The sequence below is a fragment of the Ochotona princeps genome, chromosome 3 (genome assembly GCF_030435755.1).
Source record: "Ochotona princeps isolate mOchPri1 chromosome 3, mOchPri1.hap1, whole genome shotgun sequence".
NCBI classification, from domain to species: domain Eukaryota; kingdom Metazoa; phylum Chordata; class Mammalia; order Lagomorpha; family Ochotonidae; genus Ochotona; species Ochotona princeps.
Window position 1 is genome coordinate 71,792,201 of NC_080834.1, and position 19,885 is coordinate 71,812,085.

The 19,885-nt window shown below is 38.2% G+C and overlaps 1 protein-coding gene across 4 annotated transcripts in view; it reads right to left on the reverse strand.

Moving 5' to 3' along the window:
- CBLB (Cbl proto-oncogene B) overlaps positions 1-19,885 on the reverse strand; it is a 196,357-nt gene that overhangs the window by 23,378 nt on the left and 153,094 nt on the right. For all 4 annotated transcript variants that reach the window (XM_058661828.1, XM_004593216.4, XM_004593217.4 and 1 more), the window contains 2 exons: positions 11,100-11,285; positions 9,673-10,038 (listed from right to left, as the gene is read on the reverse strand). In XM_058661828.1, the coding sequence (XP_058517811.1) occupies positions 9,673-10,038; positions 11,100-11,285 (552 nt within the window). The remainder of the gene's footprint in view (positions 1-9,672; positions 10,039-11,099; positions 11,286-19,885) is intronic.

Sequence of the window (19,885 nt, forward strand, 5' to 3'; positions counted from 1 at the left end):
CACAAGCTTCCTGTTATAACAGCATATGAATCAAATCAGAAGTATCTTTGTTCTTTCAAGGTTGAAACTTGTAACTAGAGACCTGTCTTAGCTGTCATGCAGCATAATTTTCAGCATGTGAGTACCACACACAATTGTTAACTGTTCATGAGGGTCCATATACTGCAGGTGTTTAAACACTCAAAGTTAGGAAACTTCAGGTATCTCAGTCACAAGAAAGAGGCTGCCTGGACAGTTCTCTTTGCTTGAAAAGATAGCGACAAGTAATTCAGTAAAGATATACACACAAGAAAGTATTACATATGTTTTGCAACCTTTAAGTAGACTTTAGGTTTATCATTCCAGTTATTTATTTATTTATTTTTTTGCCAACTCTATCTATATTGAAACGGTAGACTGATGCTAGGGTGAAATGTATAAATCACATGAATAGCCCAAGATAATCCGAAGAGCACTAATCACTTTTTCCTCCTTCATATTCCTAAGAACACAAAACTAAAAAGGCCGTAACACATCTATCAATGAGAAATAAGAAAAAAAGAAGTCTGAAGAAAGCATCTGAAACTTACCAATGCTTGCATGTCAGAGCTACAAAATCTAATTTTACAGCAATAAAATTTCAAACTAAACACTAGGTTCTATGCATTAGTTCCAACTACCTTGTTCACATCTTCCCGATAGATTTAACATACTGCATTAAATCTATGTTTAAATGAGATGATTTTATCATAGGTTTTTGACTATAGGTGAGATTTTCTGAAGTTGGCTAGAAAGAAGAAATACTTATTAATCACTGCACAATAGAACAAAATCCTTTACCGTAAAAGAGTATCTTTTAACAAACATACCTGTATCAAGCTAAAATTACCCACTGTAAGAATGACCGTTCGAGGTCACTCTTAATCAGAGATTTTTGCTTCCTGCTAGAACAGATGTAGATTTATAATTTTTGTAAGAAAAACTCTTTCAAGTTTCCATCATAAACACATTTAAATTTTATTTTGGAAAAGTAACATGGATTTTTATATGTATTAGTTTGATAGTTCATGATAAAGTATCAACTTATGAAACTACTTAATAAATTTTAGCAAAATAATAAGAGGTGTAATGGAAATGACAGTCTTTGTCTTAACCCTAATTTGTCAAAAACCAACCATGATTTTATTATCTATGCAAAAAGCAAACCTGAAAAATAATGCAATATATATATAAATGTTTACTGATACAGAATATGCTTTTTGTGCATCAGAGTAATGAGACTATAACAGAACTCACCGAACATTTTTATGTACTACTCTTATACTTCATGAAAATAAGTTGCACAGGTAATGATGTCTACCACTGATAAATGACAAGGTACAGTAAATAAGGTAACTTATTCTCCCGGAGTGTTAATAGCCTAGCAAAACTTGCTCCTAATTTTGTGAAGCAATTAACATGCTTAAAATTGCAAATAGTGCTTTTCTCCAACTGCTTTATGAACAGGATTGTTAACACAGTAACGGATAGCTCTGTTTCTCTGTAACGGCCTGGATGGAATCTCTTCTGAACCTTTCATCTGCTGCTTGGCATCTGCTGAGGTTTCTACTTGTTCTGTGGAGAAGCCATGCCACACTGATTTCATTTCAGAGTGAAGGATCTTTTATTTCTCCATCATTATATAGTTCTTTCCCACTAGCATTTTACACATGGTAGGACTTAAGTGAATATCATCTGCTGATTGACTTAGATTGACATTATTATTGGAGAAATTTTGATACTGAGAGAAGAAACAGAACAGTTCACAGAAGCACTCAGAAAGTGTATCTGCTCTGTTTACCGGATGATCTTTCAGTAAACTCTCTGAAAACATATTCTAAGAATTAACAATATGTCTACTACTAAACGCAGAATTCTTTACTGTCATTTAATTGACTATACAAACGTGTGAACTGTGAAAGACCTAACTGTGCAAAAAACTGTTAATATTTCTAGTCATCTAAAGTGACTGCAATTCTTGATACTAGTTAGAATGATTAAACATATGTCATTCTGAATTCTATGTTCCCAACCAGTATTTTCATTACACTAGAGAAAATTTTAGCTGCCACTATCTGAGGAAGTGCAATAAATTACTTTTTGAGCCAGAAAGTAAACATTTTACATTCTACTGAAATCTGAAAAATCAGTTTGTAAATAATAAAAAGCAACAGTTCCTCAAATGATACAGAGTGATCTTACCATATAAGGCAGATACATTCAAATTTCATTAACCCTCCATTAGGGAAACACCTTTTGTCCTTGGCCATAAACTTCTTCAGGTTTCCCATATGGGTACCCAGGCCCAAGAACTTGAGCTATCCTCTGTGGCTTTTCCAGGCCATAAGTAGGAGGATCAGCAGTCGGGCAGCCCAGACACAGGCTGCTATTTCACTGAACTGGACCCAAGAATCACCTTTATGTCCTTGGCCTTCCCAGTCAATAGTCACTCCCCATACTACCATAATTCCATTGAAAGACTATTGACTTAAGTCACCTAAATCCACAATTCTAATTCTGTCCTTCCTCTACTAAAAACAAGACAAAACAAAAACAAATTCTTGAAACTCTCTTTATCAAAGTATGTTGTAACAAGCATTAGTAGAAAAAAAAGAAAATTGCGGGAGGAAGAATGGGTAGTATCATATATTTAATTTACATGTATGAAATATTATAAAATCTCTTCACTTTTTAATATACATATTTGAAAAAAACATAATAATCTAATAAACTCTAATTTCTTCAATCTAACTTGCTGCATTTTACATTACCTGCCCTTCTTTTACACATGCAATATTTCTATCCAAGCTACCAATCTTTTAATATTTATTGACATTAACGCTCAAGGAGCTTTCTTTGTCCCATTTTTCACTCAGCATCACAGATTTCTGTATCCTTCTTGAGGATGTTATGTATTTGGTGGATACTTCTTACGCTATCATTTTCCCATTAGTTATGAGACCAGATTTTGTGCATTTCATATGTACAATTTTAAGCACATGATGATATTCACTACCCTTTCTTCATTTCCTTTTCCTTTTGATTTTTGTAATTATGTTTTCAATTTATAATAACAGGCATAATGCTACATTAGAGAACAGTAAGTAGAAAATAGGAAGACTATCAAACGTTCTCTTATTCCTATATATGTTTCCTCTTTTTTGACTATGTTTATTCACTTCCAAGGTGCCAGTAGCATTTGAGCATTATAAGAACTCAATGGCAGTGAATTAGGAGTAAGGGATATGAATGTATCAATGGTAATTTAATCTTTGGAAGAAACATAACCTACACTATAAAATTTATTTTAGGTCTATAAAGATAGACTTTTTTCCTACATGCCACAAGGTCTTATCTAAAGTATTATCCCCTGAAACCCATTTTTGGGCTCTCAGTTTGTAAGGCTCGAGTTCATGTTCAGAACTAGACATCCACACAGAATAAAGTTCAGCTTAAAACTAGCTTCACTGGGAACGCTCCAGAGTGAGGTTAACTGATCCAGTACAGAGAGCAGGCCAGGGAAAAAGTTACACCCGGGAGACAAGAGGGATTGTTTTTATTAGGGGGCTGAAAAGGTGTGGTTTGGTGGGACGAAAGAATGTGCCTTCTTTGGTGCTAGAGTGCTACACGCTCCTCTTGATCTTGGTGAACCCATACTTGCTGCTTAGCTGAGGAGGGGCTGCACTCTGCAGGTACATCTCATCGGCCACCTTTCTCAGCCTCCTCCTGGGTTGCCTCTCACCCTCCCCGGCTGGGCCTCACTCAGCAGTTCACTGAGATGCCTGCCTAGTCTATCAGGTGTTAACAATTCTGTCTCTTCACTGGTTTCAATGAACTATGCCAAAATCTCACACACATCCATGCCTTCTCAGATAAAGTTTTGTCAAATGACTCAAATATTGTCTAAAACCTGAAGGCTAATACACTTGAAATATAAAGAAAATTTTTGTGCCTGTGAAAATTTTAGCGCAATTAAAAACACATTTTTAAAATTTTTACACAATTTCCCAAACACAAATGTATTACTTTTTGCTACACTTTCAAGTGCTACCCCTAAACTATTCATGTATTCTGTGCTTCAGTATCAGACTGAAAATGATTGAAAACCAGCACGCCGAAAGGATGTATTTTCTAAAAGATAACCTTGCTATTTACAAATGAGGCAGGGCCAATTATATGAACATGAGCCTCTTCACCAAACATGCAGACTGGCACACTCTCAAAACGAGGGATCATTTTATATAATTACCTAGCAACAGCTCCAAAAGATTATTACACCTCATGGCATCTTTAGAGCAATGTCACTGTGAACAACATGACAAGATAGCTTTTATCATCTAAGAGACAGAAGTTCCTAATCTCTTGAGTGGAACCAATTATGACAGTTAGGTACATGATCATATCTAGAATTAAGAGGAAGGTTTTGAAATATTTTGATAATTGAACATATTTTAATGCAAGGATTTTCATAACTGATAATTAAAACACACACACACACAAACAACAACTCCAAAACACAAAACAAAACAAAACAAAATTAGAATTACTTATTAGCCAAAAAGACTGGATTTAAACTGGGGTTGCAATCAGACTTTGAGAGAATAGCAGTGGTGCTACAGGAAAATTATCTCTCATCATTAATACAAGATAAGTAGATTTAGCAAGTTGTAGCTTACAGATTCATACTAATAGCAAAGTGTCCTTGCACTTGACTGTATCAGCAAAGAAAGAGGGGACCAAAGCGACTGAATGAATGTGGAGGAAATTCTCACACTTCAGTTTTACCATGAAACAGTTTTTTTTTTTCCTTTTAGAACTCTACACAATTAGTAAATGGGGTAATTAGCATTGAAATTATTCCTGGTCCTTCACCAGTCACCCTGTGAAGGCACAAACACAAAAGGCAAATGATCTCCTTGGACAGTGGGAAAGGGCCCTGTTGACAAGCATCCATGAAGGAGTGGAGGGAGTGAGTCTTTTCTCAAGCGCTTCCCTTGAACCTGAGGCGTTCTCTAGGTGCTTTTAATCTTTAAGGAACCTTTTAGTTCTTGTCTACACTTCCTTATCTTCCACATGGGAAGACTGTGATTAATTGGAAGCATCACCTCTACTGAAAGCACTTACCTCTCTAAATGACAGCTGTTACCATTTGACCAAAAAAATGTTAATCAGCTCATATTTAGGGACTGAGGTTTAGTAAAGAGAAAATCATTCTCCAAAGACTTAAATTTACATATCATGTGTGCTTACCATGAAACAAAACAAAATGGTATGCTAGGTATAAAAAGACACTGTTAATATTTATTATTTTCATTGCAAATATCAATCTTATTAAAAAAAATTATAATCATCACTATCTTCTAACTACTTTTTCTTCCGAGATCTACCAGTTTAAAGCTAATACTCTCCTAAAGGGGGTTAAATTTTTTTTTTTTAAACAAGATCTTTCTGATCTGCTAGTTGAAATTAGAAATCCTGGTTTAATTTGTTAAAACCAATTCAGGTTGTAACACGAAATTAACTTTGAGAATATAGGCAGTACTGAATTGATACACACAATATATGAGATTAGACCTAAAAAATACTAATGACAATTATTTAGATAGAAATACACAAGAATACAATCTAGGTTTAAGAGACATATTTTTGTGGGCCTTAGCCCCTGGATCTCTACCTGCTTAGCCTGCCTGGGAGGCCTTAGGAACACGGTACACCATGTGGAAATGGGGAGGGGGGAATCACGTGACACGAAGGTTTTACCTGAGACCTCAACCTGGTTCGTTCACTGGCCATGCAGCATGAGCAGTGGGCTATACTGCTGCCTCTCTTCTCTGTCTTTGGATGAACTGTGCTTGGACTTCCCTGATAACTAACTATAGGAAGTTAAACGCGAACCACATTGTGTTCACCAGCCACCTGTGATAAATATTCCCCAAGGCATATCCTTCAGCCCAGGTGCTGCCCTCTGTGTTCAGGTGAAGCTTATCTGCCAGTGGCTGAGGCACAGCTTCCACCCCTGTGAGCAGATTGTGATCTGTGATTGGATGGTCCAGAGAGACAGGCATGCCTAGTAGTCAGTCACAATGATTGTTGGGTGGAAATAATGTCAGGACCATCCTTCTGCCTTCCCCCTTTTTACTCAATATACATCTGTAATTTTACCTAATAAACGTACATCCTTTACCAGTTTGTTCCCGGTGGTTCTGCAGCAGAACACCATCACCTCACCCCTCGGTGGTTTCGGGGGCCTGCTGGTCAGGAATTCCTGACAACTGGCACCTTGAACAGGGACCTGAAGACCTCAGGTAAAATCTGGGTGAGGCCCACGCCTGGCTGGAGGGCTAAAGATTCTGCCCGGTAGCGGGCTATGCCTCAGTTTGGAAGGCTAAAGATTCCACTGGTTGCCCAACTTTGTGGGTATTCTTGGACGGATTTCGCTTGGTTGATGGAGCTTCTGGAATGCTGTCTACTTTCTACCTCTGGGACACAGCACCTGATGGTCCAAATAATCTGCCACCTATTTGGGAGAACTGGATGCAGCTGTAAGCATTAGCATTGGGTTACAGTACATGCTACTGTGGTCATCTGGGGAGTGAACTAGGGGAGGGAAGAATCCTGTCTGTCTTCCCATGCTTCTCAAACAAAATATAATATACACATATATTCTAAATTTTCTAAAAAAAAGAATAGCCAGTGTCCTAGAGCTAAGGTTAAGATTCTATTAGTGCTAAAACTACACAACATAATACCTAAAAGAACCCAGAAACAGACTGCTTCAATGAACTGTTCTGGTTATTATTTTAAGTATTTGTGAATTCCATTCAGAACATAATTTCACTGAAACATGATCAATGATGTGGGGTGTTTGAGTGCTTTTCTCAGAAGTCCCTTATGACAAAAAAGAAAAAAAAATCATCGCTGAAACAAAGGAAACAGAAAAGTAAAGCAAATACTTTGACATGGGATTCTAGGTTGCAGAAAAAATGTTTCTGAGGGGGTCCGGTGGCATGGCCTAGTGGCTAAAGTCCTTGCCTTGGAACGCCCCGGGATCCCATATGGGCACTGGTTCCAATCCTGGCAGCTCCACTTCCTATCCAGCTCCCTGCTTGTGGCCTGGGAAAGCAGTTGAGGACGGTCCAATGCTTTGGGACCCTGCACCAGCATGGGAGACCCAGAAGAGGTTCCTGGTTCCCAGCATCGGATCGGCGAAGCACCGGCCATTGCGGCTCACTTGGGGAGTGAATCATCGGACAGAAGATCTTCCTCTCTGTCTCTCCTCCTCTCTGTATATCTGACTTTGTAATAAAAATAAATAAATCTTTAAAAAAATGTTTCTGAGGATAAGCTCTCCATTTTAAGAGAACATCACAAATCGTTTTCATAAGTGCTCTCACACTACACTATGCATAGATGACTTTAGGGTGTCTTTGGAGACTCCTAGTTACAACACATGAGAATGGAGGCCCCAGGAGAGAACCAATCATTCCCTTTAAGACTGTATTAGATGATTTTTTTTTCCTTTACCACTGTGGCCAAGTATTATTACATACAAACAGGCATTAGGCCAAGGGCTTAAGACAGCACTAGGGATGGCTGCGTCCCACATTAGAAACCTTGTTCAATTTCCAGACCTGGACTCCAGCTTCCAACTAATGCAGACCCTGGGAGGTACGTGAGCACTCATGTGGAAACTTTTTATTGAGTTAGTCCACAACTTTGGCCTAAGAATTTCTGGAAACTGTACTTGGGGAGGAATCAAGCAGATGAGAGTGCTAAATTTCTAGCACTCTTTTCCTTACAAGTAAAATAAAATATTGTAATCCAAGATTCTCATTATCACTGTTACCTTCACACATGTGCTAATGTACATATTCACATGAGTGACACTTCCCATTTCTTCCTTGCTATCTGAATACCACATAAGCTAAGCAACTACAAACCATTATTTTGAAGTCTATTCCCCTAAAAGAACATTGAAGATGAACAGAAATGGCACTCCTTGAAAATGAGTCTGCGGTTTGCAGTGTGGTGTAGCAGGTCTAACTGTCATCTCCGACACCAGCATCACATAAAGGGCAAGAGTTCGAGTCTTGGCAGCCCCACTTTTTACCCAGCTCCCTATAAAAGTGCCAGGGAAAGAGAGGAAGATGGCTCGAGTGTTTGGATCCCTGAAACTACGTGAGAGTTCAGATGAAATACCTGGTTTGTAGCTTCAGCCTGACACAAGCTTGACTGTTGTCACTGGGGAGTGAAGCAGTAGATATAATACTGATCTCTCTAACTCTGCCTTTCAAATAAATAAGATGACAGGGCTTTGATCTGAGAACCCAAAACATCATGGAATCAAACACAAGAAATTATCACACTACAGCTCTGAAAAGGCACTAACAAGAATACTAAGTGTCGTCGCCGACCAGCAGCGGCAACACTAAAACGACGAGGCACGCTCTTGAGGGTCCGGGAAAAGCCGGAACTGCCACCGGACCCCTCGCTGCCAAAAGCGGCTGCGTTTAAAACCTTCTCTCTGCCGCTCTGGTCCCCACTGGTCTAAGCTTTCCTCCCCGCTTCTCCAGCCCTCTTTCCACCACCCTTCTTCCCATATTTCTTCCCATACTTTCTGTTGCATTTCTCCATTCTTGTTACTGCTTCTGTCTGTATCCCTCTTCTCTACTTTCTCTCGGGCAACCTTCCTCCCGCCCCTTCTTCTCCCTCGTCCCGTATTTCTCCGTCCGTCTGTAGTCTGTCCGGTCTGTCGTTGTCCCCACCTAGCTTTTACCGGCTACTTTTATATCGTTCTCCACCAATCACTTCTCCCAGTGGGTCCACTTGGCGCTACGTGATAGGCCAGTAATCACCGTGGGGAAACTAGCCTATCCCTGTGAATTCCTTACCTGCTGGCGAGACCAGCTCCGCCTCTTGGCCCTGGGCCAGCCGCCATCTTGCAACGGCCCCTCCCAGTCCCAGGAGCAGCTTTTCTATTCTGGGGAGCAGCTTCAGCACCTGGCTCCCCACAACTAAGCACAATGTATTCTGTAGCTGTCTCATCAGTTCCTTGTATTACTTGGATTCTTCAGTATATACATGATAGTGGTGATACCTTTTCAAGTGAGACTCAACAAGTCTAAGAATCTCTCAGTTTTATGGGCAAACAGCTTGCTTTGTAAGACTGAATTAAGTCTGGTGTTTTTAAAAATGTGAAAATCTCATTTTTTTCTGGGTGCCTAAAATGTATTATCCCAGGAAAAATCCACTAATGCAACAATGAATTATCATATGTATAATCATATACCTCCCCCCAAAAGATGACATAACTTGGAGAGTCAAAAAAACTAAGAACCAGCTGGTTCTAACATCAGCAAGCTATTGAGAGAAAATTTTGGCAAAGGAAACCAGGGAGAGAGAAATAAATCTTTGGCAAACTGTCTACTGTCTTCACCTGAAAAGGAAATCATTAGTCAGGATCTTCTTCCTGACTTCTTTTAATTTCAAGTTTTAATGAGCTTCTGATTATTTAGAACTTGGAGATAATTAAAGACTGGCAGGAAAGTGCCACACTAGGAAAAAACACCCAAGAAATGAAAACACTGCCGATCCTTTTAATCTGCCTCCAATGAGTGTACAAGCAAGTCTTTTAGATTCTGCTTTAAATCTTACCTTGGCTCCCTCTACAGGCAAATCATGGCGTCTGTGTTTCCGCAGCAGCACTGGGTCAGAGCCCACTCTACTGTGTCTTCCATTAACATTTGAACTAGCTGTGATTCCAGGCTTTGGAGAACCATCCCCTAGGATGCGACATCCCACCAACTGATTAGTCCCAAACACATCTCGAGGACACCAGGCTTCAAGAGGCATAGGCTGGTCTCTACAAGGCACACTTTCTACATGATGGAAGTGTCTGCTCAGTCTATTGTCAGGTGGGATTGGCGGAGGTCTTTCTGGTGGAGGTGGAGGAGGATCTCTTAAGGGAGGAGGTGGTGCTGGGAGTGGTTTATCTTGTTTTCTCACCATACAAGGAGAAGACTAAAAAGACATAAGAGAAAAAAAAATCCTGAAGATTACTTCATGGAAGTAATAATTTCTAGACTAGTAATGTTAACATTTTTGTTTGCTAAACCATACAGGAGAGTTTAGATTTCTATGTCACATTTTAACAACTTTGTTTTCACCATCATATAATGAAAATGTTTGAACTTTAATGAACAAGTCATATAAATATCTTATAGTTGGGCTTTTTGTAGAAATTAAAAAGTAAATCCAGATATTGCGATATAGTAACTACAGAAATGAACGATTTGGGATTTAATATTAAAAATGTCAAAAGCACTGCTGTGCTTACATATTTCTAAATAATATTCTCTAACCAAAAATTCTTGAATGCTTTTAAAACATAAGATAAATATTATTCAAATATAGTGCTTCCAATCAATTTTTGACCATAAAAGCATCTAAAAATGGCAATATTTGCTAAAATCTTAATAAAGTAATATATGCCATCTCAAATTTGAAAAAAAAAGCCACATGGAACTAAAATAAACTGTGGGCTTAATTTACAGTTAGAATTATGTCTTCAATATTAAACAGTAATGTAGTTACTTTGCAAATAATGTAATTTGTGGTACTTAATTCTACCATGTATAAAAAGTACATATAATTTCCTCTTCTGAGTCACCTTGAAACATAGGTGATAATTTATCGTAGCTTAACTTCTTATGCAAATATACTCCAATCACATTTTTCTTTCAATGACTTTATGAAAATGAGAGTAAAATACTGTTTGATAACAGCACACAAATTATTTTAATGCACATAATGACCTTTTAAATCCATTTTACAGAAGTGATTCTGCTACTACTTTGGCAAATTAGGGGCTATAGTCGTGGGCTGTGTCTGAATAATTGTGTAACGTTTCTGGCAAGAAAACCAGGAATGTAGCACTGAGTTAACCACAAACAAAATAAGAAACCCACTGGAGTTTTCACAATTAAATAAGCAAACAAGAGACTGGAACAATGAGTTTAAAGGAACCATGATGATTAATAATAGAGATCAGGGTGATCTTTGTTTCTAACTGAACAACTTACTTTTGGCGAACCAGTTGGGCTGCCACAGGGTGATCGGGCTATGCCTTTCTGAATCAGATCCAGGCGAGGAGGCACTGGTGGCAGGCTGAGATGAGGGATTTGGAGAGGATCTGCCTGCGGCTTTCTTCTCTGGGCAAGGGGAGAGGACCCAGGTGATGTGACTGGTGAGTTCTGCCTGTCTGTGCACTAGAACAGAAAAGTGAGAGTGATACTCTTGTTTATTCACTGGGTAGTGTGAGTCTTTCAGTGTTTGTGGAAGGCATTTAGTTTGGAGGAAGTGTTTGCCATTGTATATTTGCTAAAGTAAATACACCTTACATACTTTAGATTCCTCTGATTAGTACATGCAAAGAGCACAAACTTTACACCTCAGGGTCAGTATGATGTAAGGAATAGATTGAATAGGCTTGCTTTACCTACTGCAAAAAGTGCCTAAGAAAAATTAGCAGAAGTGTTGACAATAAAGTGAAGGAGATTTTTCAAGAAATGTGCTATATTGTATGAGCAATCCAGAAAAAAAATCAGCAGTACAAATTGTTTTCACTTATCTGTATTATAAACTTTCCTTAGGGCTTTGGATATTCTGAAACTTAGAAGCTTGCTTTTTCTTAAGCCAAGAAACACACACCTATGCTGAGAATGCTCAGCCTTTGAGTTAGCATCATGAGCTATTTCTCAGTATTAGCAGGGGTAAGCTGCAACACCTGCTGAACAAGATCCATGTTCCTCAAGAGCTTTGCTTCTGCAAATATTTTCCCACTTCCCTGATTACCTGAAACATGGCACAGAACTGTAAGGGAGCCAAAAGTCTGTCATCACGGTTTAGAACTTTACTTTCACTCAAGCTGGAATAATGACTAATACTTAAGCAATTACCACATTGCCAGCGTGTCTAACTAATGAAATGGATTTGATTTGAAGCAGGTGAGGAGCTTTGATACTGAAACAACATTGAGAATCCTCAGAACAGTATCCAACACAATGTGTGTGGTGAAGTGTTAGCTCAAATGTTTAAGACTCTTGTGTATTCTGCAACCTTGTGACTGCAAGTGAAAGCAAATTGCTCAGTAAAATTCATACTGTGCTTTAAAGATTATCAAGTACTGCTGAAAACCTTACAGATTTTGAAGCAATACAGTAGCTGCGAAGTGACTTTCTAAGAAAGACTTCATGGCAGTTGTATATTACTATGTGAAGGGACAAGAGCATTTCATCTTTATTGATTATATGTACCAAATCCATTCTAATTTATTCATTTTCCTGGGTTCTCAAAATGATAGAAGAAATTTCCACATTTTATAGAAATGCATTCCTTTCTTCTGAACTTTTTCCTATTTCAATGAACAATTCTGCAAATATAGCATTAAAACTTCAGCTTCTTGTTATTGCTGTTTTCTAACCAGTAACTAATTTTCTGACACTCGCTTGAGACACCTAATTTTTGTTCGCAATTATTTGCTTTTGTCCTGGCCATGTTCTAGTTACTTCAAGCAAATGAAGAGTGAACCAGTAGAAGGGCAGAGAGTATTTTTTCCCTTAGTCTCTGCATATAAATAAATACATTACAAAAGAGAGAGAGAGAGAGAGAGAAACCAATTTTTTCTCCTTTATTGCACAAGGGGACTTTGCAAGGTTTGTGAAAAAACTGAATTAAAAAATATTGCAACCCATGTGTGTGAGCGTTGAAAACATAGAAATCCATGCAAACTGTGTATTATTGTAAAAACTAGGTATGTAATTTTATGACTGCATAAACTTTTTGAAGTACCATTTTTGTCACCTGCTTTATGTAATATTTATGTCTTGTTATTTTACATGACTTAATTATCCATGTTAAACAACTTAATTCTTAATTCTATATAATTTGTACCTGTAAACAGCATTTATCTCTATTATTTAAACAGGTAGTATTTTGTTTACAGGAAAATTATGAATTTCACTTGTGGTTAACTTTCAAACTTAACCTTTATGGAAATTAATCACAAAGAACAAATATTCTTTTGGAAAAAAACAGGTAGTAAACACGTATGGTAACATCAATACAAATTTTCGATGTAAAGTACTTAAAAGGTAAGATAAAATCAGAATGCAATGTATCACTGGAAAATTCACCACCTATTATTACTGCTACCTGCAGAAATCAGGGCCAGTTTAGTCCATAGCATGGCAGATTAGGAGTTAGTAAAATTAAAGGAGAATTATAAAATAAAATCGTTTGTAAAGCATTTATTATTTGGATGATACAGTTAGGAATGATATGATTAAGAGAATGGGCAAAATAAATCTATCACATAATCTCCAGTTTCAGCCAAAGTCTTTTTCTTCAACATCAAAAGATAAAATTCCAACACAGAGATCTTCAAACAAATGCCCTGTCCTTGCTACCTCATAGCTTGGACTCAATAATTCCTGTAATTTGTTTAAACAAAGCCAACCACAGCAAAATTCAACATCTAAAGAACTAACTAAAGTCATATTCAAAAGTCAAACAGAAATGTCCTGGGACCACCACATTGGCTCAACAAGCTAATCCTCCACCCAGAGCACCTGAATCCCCCGTGCACAGTGGTTCTAGTCTACGCTGCTCTGCTTCCAATCCTGGTCTCCACTTGTGGCCAAGGAAAGCAGCAGAGCATGACTTAGGTTCTTGGAGTGCTGCAACCATTTGGAAGACCTTAAAGAGGCTCCTGCCTCCCAATCGCCTAGGCTCCAGCCAATGAAACTGGAGAGTGAACCAGTGAATGAAGATTTCTCTCTGCTTCTTCTTCATCTGTAAATACCATTCAAATTAAAATGAACAAATCCTAAAAAAGAAATGTCTCAACGTTTATTTTGTTATTTAAAATGAGAAATAGGAAAACAAATTTAGAATTGACTTTACAATCAGTTTTATTTTTCTTCTTACACGAACAAATGACTTGAACATGGAAATAACAAATCGTAAAAGGAAAAGTAATTTTCCTTTTCTACTTCACAATTAAAATACAATGCTATGGTTGAATCAAGATGGCAGAATAGGGTAAGGACACGTTTAAACGGACGGAAAAATATCTAATCAGGATGAAGCCGAGAGGACATATTCCAGGAAATAGGAAAGGACAGAACAACAGCAGAGGGGTACCTAGAGACTGACAGACACAGGAAAGCAGCAGACACAACTGTGTGGTGTTGCATTCAGCAAATGGCGATCTGAACTCCACCAGCAGCTGGGACTCCACCAGCAATCAGGTGGGAAGGGACTTTCACTGAGAGCTTGGGTGGTGAACCCAGACAAAGAACTGTCCATCCTGCTGGTCCATTTGATTTGACCAGGAGCAGAGACAGAGCAGCAGATCACATACAGGCAGTGCGAGAACAGGGTGGATTTCACAGCCCAGTCAGCCCCCTAGAGCTGAAATGGGCGCCATTTTGTGTAAGGCGGCAAAGGCAAGGGAAAGAACTGAGCATACGCTGAGCTGGGAGTGAACTCATTTCTGATTCAGTGAACTGCAGCAACGTGGCATTCTACAGGTTCCACCCAAGACAGGTCTGGGTAGCCCTAAGACCTGACGGCCAGCAGATCAAGAATTCTAGTAGTGGTACATCAGGTGCCATTTTGCACACTGTGGTAATAGCTTTAGGACTGCAGGGGACAACAGTGAAATGTGCATGTGCTGAGCTTGCGAGAGCTCACTGAGTTCAGCGAATTGCACTGGTCCCACAGGAAAATAATACCGACTGTGACATCGTACGGGTCAAAATAGGTCTGACGGCACCCAGACCTAAAGTCCAACAGGTTCCGACAAGATCAGTGCCACCAACAATCTAATTATATAGGACACCTGGTGTCTCTCTCTAATCCTGGGACCTGCTCCAACTGAAAGTGGGAGAAAGCTTGCAGAGACAACAGTGCAGCCTCAGCACGGTATCACAGGAGGTGGAGAGTGGTGAGCCAGGAGCTGGGGCTGTAGAGACCACGGTGGAAATCTAACATAAGAACCCAGACCTGGAACTCGCTGGAGGTTGTGGCACAAGTGGATGCAAGCAAAGAGTTGTGTACCAACTGCAATAAGTAAAACTGCATTGTAGACCTGTGGGTGACACAGCTTAGAAACCTGCCCCAAGGAGAAGACTCTGTTAACCAGAAGTACAATGACCAAGAGCAAAAGAAGAGGCAAAAGCACAAAGAATATTACTGAAAACTCCCCTGTAAAGGAGCAAAACCCTATGCCAACCTCAGAGTTAACTGAGGAAGACATCAAGAAAATGGGGCACACAGAATTCAGAAAACTCATTTTAAAGCTTCTGATCAACAATGAGAAGCACATACAAGAGTTCAAAGAATTTAAGGAAACAATAAAAGCAAATCAAGGCTGATATATCAGAAATTAAGAACACAGTAGAGCAAATTAAAAGTACAATGGAGAGTCTCCAAAATAGAATGAAGCAAGCAGAACAAAGAATCTCAGAATTAGAAGATATTTTCTGTCATTAGGGGGAAGCAAACAAAAAGCTGGATCAGGCAATAAAAAGTATTCAAGAATTGAAAGACACCATTAAGAGGCTGAATCTAAGAGTTATGGGAGTCCTGGAAGGTGCAGAAAGAAAAGCTGAGTTTGCAAAAATATTTAATGAGATAATAAAGGAAAATTTCCCTAATCTAGAGAAAGAATTGGGAAACAAGATCCAGGAGGGGCACAGAACTCCCAACAGGCTTGATCAAAAGCGATCTTCATCACGACATATGATCATCAAGTTCTCTTCAATTGAACATAAGGAAAAGATCCTTAAATGTGCACGCGAAAAAAATCAATTGACATATAAAGGAATGCCAATTAAACTCACAGGAGATCTCTCACAGGAAACTCTACAGGCAAGAAGAGAATGGAGTGACATATTCCAGATCCTAAAAGAAAAAAACTGTCGGCCTAGGATAACATATCCAGCAAAGCTTTGTCTTTGAAAATGCAATAAAATTCTTCCACAACAAAGAAAAGTTAAAAGAATTCGCCTCTTCCAAACCTGCCCTACAAATGATACTTCAAAATGTTCTCTTGACAGAGAAGAGGAATAGCAAATGGGAAGAACATTCCAGTAAAATGACAACAGAAGACTAAACCAACGAACAACCCATTCCTAAAATGACAGGACCAAAATACCATCCATACATATTAAACCTGAATGTCAATGGCTTAAGCTAAATCAAACGTCATGGATTAGTAGACTGGATTCAAAAACAAAATCCATCTGCTTATTGTCTGGAGGAGACAAACTTCAAAAAAAATCAGAGGAAACTATATCGCATGGGTGTTGTTTTCTGTTAGTTTCATCTCTTCAAAACACTTTCTTCTGATTAAATCATTCAGTGACTCAGATCATGCAGTACCATCATTTTCTTCAAGAAGGTTCTTGATTTGATTTCTTCAGCTACACGTTAGTCATTTAGGAGCATGTTATTTAACTTCATGGTGTTGTTAATTTCTTCTTTCCCTCTGATGTTGATTTTGTTTTGTGGTTTTTCATTTAAGGGGATGTATAGTAGCTGTGTAATGGAGACTGTCATATCTAGTAACATGTCATTTAACTTCATGGCATTGTAAATTTCTATTTTTCTTTCTATTATTGATTTTGTATTATGACTTTTCATTTGAGGGGATGTACAGTACCATGCATTTCTGCTTCCAGACAAGGATGGACTTACAATGAAATTGTTCACTATATCTTGACAATAGGATGCTGGACTCTCTGCCATTGTTCATGCCCGCAATGACGGACATATGACTGCGTGTGAAGAACTGTACGTTAGTAATGATACAGAGGAACAAGGTGGGGGGGAGGGAAATGGGGAGGGGATAAGGGAAATGCCAGGAGCCTATGGAATTGTATCATAAAATGATAATAAAATGTTAAAAAAATGTTACTATAATTTTGGAATTAACAGAAAAGAAGATATTTTGTACATATCTACATAGAGGAATTGATGGTTCTTATTCATGTAAACAAATTTTAAATGGTCTACATTCGTTAGCAATAAACCAGAAGAATTTTAGTCTCCATTACATATTCTTTATGAACCAAGGCTTTTTTTTTTTAAAGATTTATTCATTTTATTACAGCCAGATATACACAGAGGAGGAGAGACAGAGAGGAAGATCTTCCATCCGATGTTTCACTCCCCAAGTGAGCCGCAACGGGCCGGTGCGCGCCGATCCGAAGCCAGGAACCAGGAACCTCTTCCGGATCTCCCATGCGGGTGCAGGGTCCCAAAGCTTTGGGCCGTCCTCGGCTGCTTTCCCAGGCCACAAGGAGGGAGCTGGATGGGAAGTGGAGCTGCCGGGTTTAGAACCGGCGCCCATATGGGATCCCGGGGCTTTCAAGGCGAGGACTTTAGCCGCTAGGCCACGCTGCCGGGCCCAAGGTTTTTTTTTTTTTTAAGATTTATTTATTTTTATTTGAAAGGCAGATTTATTACAGTGAAGGAGATACAAAGTGAAAGATCTTACACTTGCTGGTTCACTCCCCAAGTGGCTGCAATGACCAGAGCTGAGCTGATACAAAGCCAGGAGCCAGGAGCTTCTTCCAGGTCTCCCACATGGGTGCAGGATCACCAAAGCTTTGGACCATCTACCAGTTTCCCATGCCACAAGCAGAGAGCTGGAAAGGAAGTGGAGCAGCCAGGATCTGAACTGGCACCCGTATGAGATCCTGGCGCATGCAAGGTGAGGACTTTAGCCACTATGGTACTGCGCTGGGTCCATGAAACACATTTTAGGAGAGTGTATTATATGTATGTAACTGACATTTACATGGCCACTACCTTGCTTTGAATATTTAGGTTCTGATATTTTCTCTATTCCAAAATATTATCGTAGAGAAGTATTCAATCATATATACGATTGAATATGTTTAAAAGCAAAAAATCAGACTTTTCTGAAAAAAGGATAATAAATACATAGTTTCAAACAGTCTATATCATTTTAATGGTCTGTATCATTTTATGAACGCTCTTAAGCTTCTTCCTGTACAGATGGTAATACCAATTTATTCTCCCACCAGCTGTGAGTAATAATTATCATTACACAAAATTCAGACATATGTTTTCTACTTGGTCACTTGTTCAGAATTTTTAAATGGCCTATAAAAATGCTTAAATCTGAACTTTCTAGACATGCAATTAAAAAAAACTGCAAAACTTTTGGGCATGAGTATCGTCACATTGAGTAACAGGCTTTTTATATCTTTGTTCCCATATTATGATGTCATTTTATTGCCTCTTACTATTTGGGTTTTTGCATATTGGGAGTCAATATTTCTTCAGTGCATTGTCACTATTTTTTTTTCCAATGTAGACTGCTTTCTACTATTTTCATGATAGAAACTGCATCACTGCCATTCTAGTTTTCATTCCCTAATTAACGAAAGAATCATTTCCTTTGCACACTGCTTAAACAAACTGCTTCCTTTGTGACTTCTTTATGGCTAACTGTCCGTGCCTAAGTTAGAACAAATACAAGTAAATGAAAGATTAACAAACAGGTTCAGCAGTAGGATGTGAAATTTACTCTAAATTATCTGTTGTGCAGGATCCAATAACATTTGCATAGCGGTAACCATGAAGATTGGATCATTCCTTTATCTTGATATTAGGTATGTCTCATTTTTATCTGGCATTACATGTCATTTCAGAACATTAGAATGAATTATATTATTTCACTTTGGCTCTTTTCAATCCAAAGAATGGGACCTACCTTGATTCTGGCCTGTATTATCATACTAGCATATTTGTATAACTAATCATTTCTTTTAAACGCTTTAATCCTGGTGGCTAATGAGCACATCTTTTATTGGTTGGAATCCTTAAATTCTATAAACTTAAGACTATACTAGATTCTACAGACTGAAAAATTTTTCTAAGTCCTTTGTTTTTCAAAATGATAAATACTATTCTTCGTATCTGGCACAAAATTTACAGAATTCTTTAGCCCTTAGAATGTGATGCTAAAAACTACTATAAAGAATAGAGAAATCCTCACTTGCAATTTTACCAGACAATCCTGGCAGAAAAAGCCAACGAAATACTCAGAAGCCTATTTCAGCAGGCTGAACAATTACTAATAATCATGGATCATGTTATTTCTGTCACTCTTCGGTTTCAGCCAGATTTCAAGAATGATTTTGTAAAAGCTTTCTAATAAAATCCATTATAATGGAAATGGGAAAACACGTGGTAAGAAGCTTCAAGCCCAGTCAGGTTATTACAAAAACAGGAGAAGAGAAAAATCCCTTCAATTACTAATAAAATAAGGTTTCTTATTTTAGAGATAATCAAAGACAACTTGATGGTACTTCTGATTTTTACTTAATGAATTTTCACATCTTGTCATTGCAGATATATGTATTACAGAGACAATAATGGGAAAGCTTGACCATCAGTTTCTGTCTAACTGCATGAAAGTTAATACAGGATATAAATAAAACTTATTACCACAATCTCAGTGTATCTTCCTTTCTGCGAAGTATTCCTCTTCCTTTTTTTCTCATATTACCTTGTGAACTTAAAATCAAATCTATTTTAAAAAGGTACCGCTATATAATATTCAGAAAGCAGACATTACCAAAACCATTTGTACACACACACACACACACACACACACACACAACCTAATATACATATGAACACCATGGCTTAAGTAAAAATGAATTTTGTTATTTACTTTGGAGTATCTCTCTCATAGGCCCTTTTCAGAAAATAAAAGTTCATACAAGGAATGTTGAGTAGAAAAGCAATATAGGAAGATAAACATCTT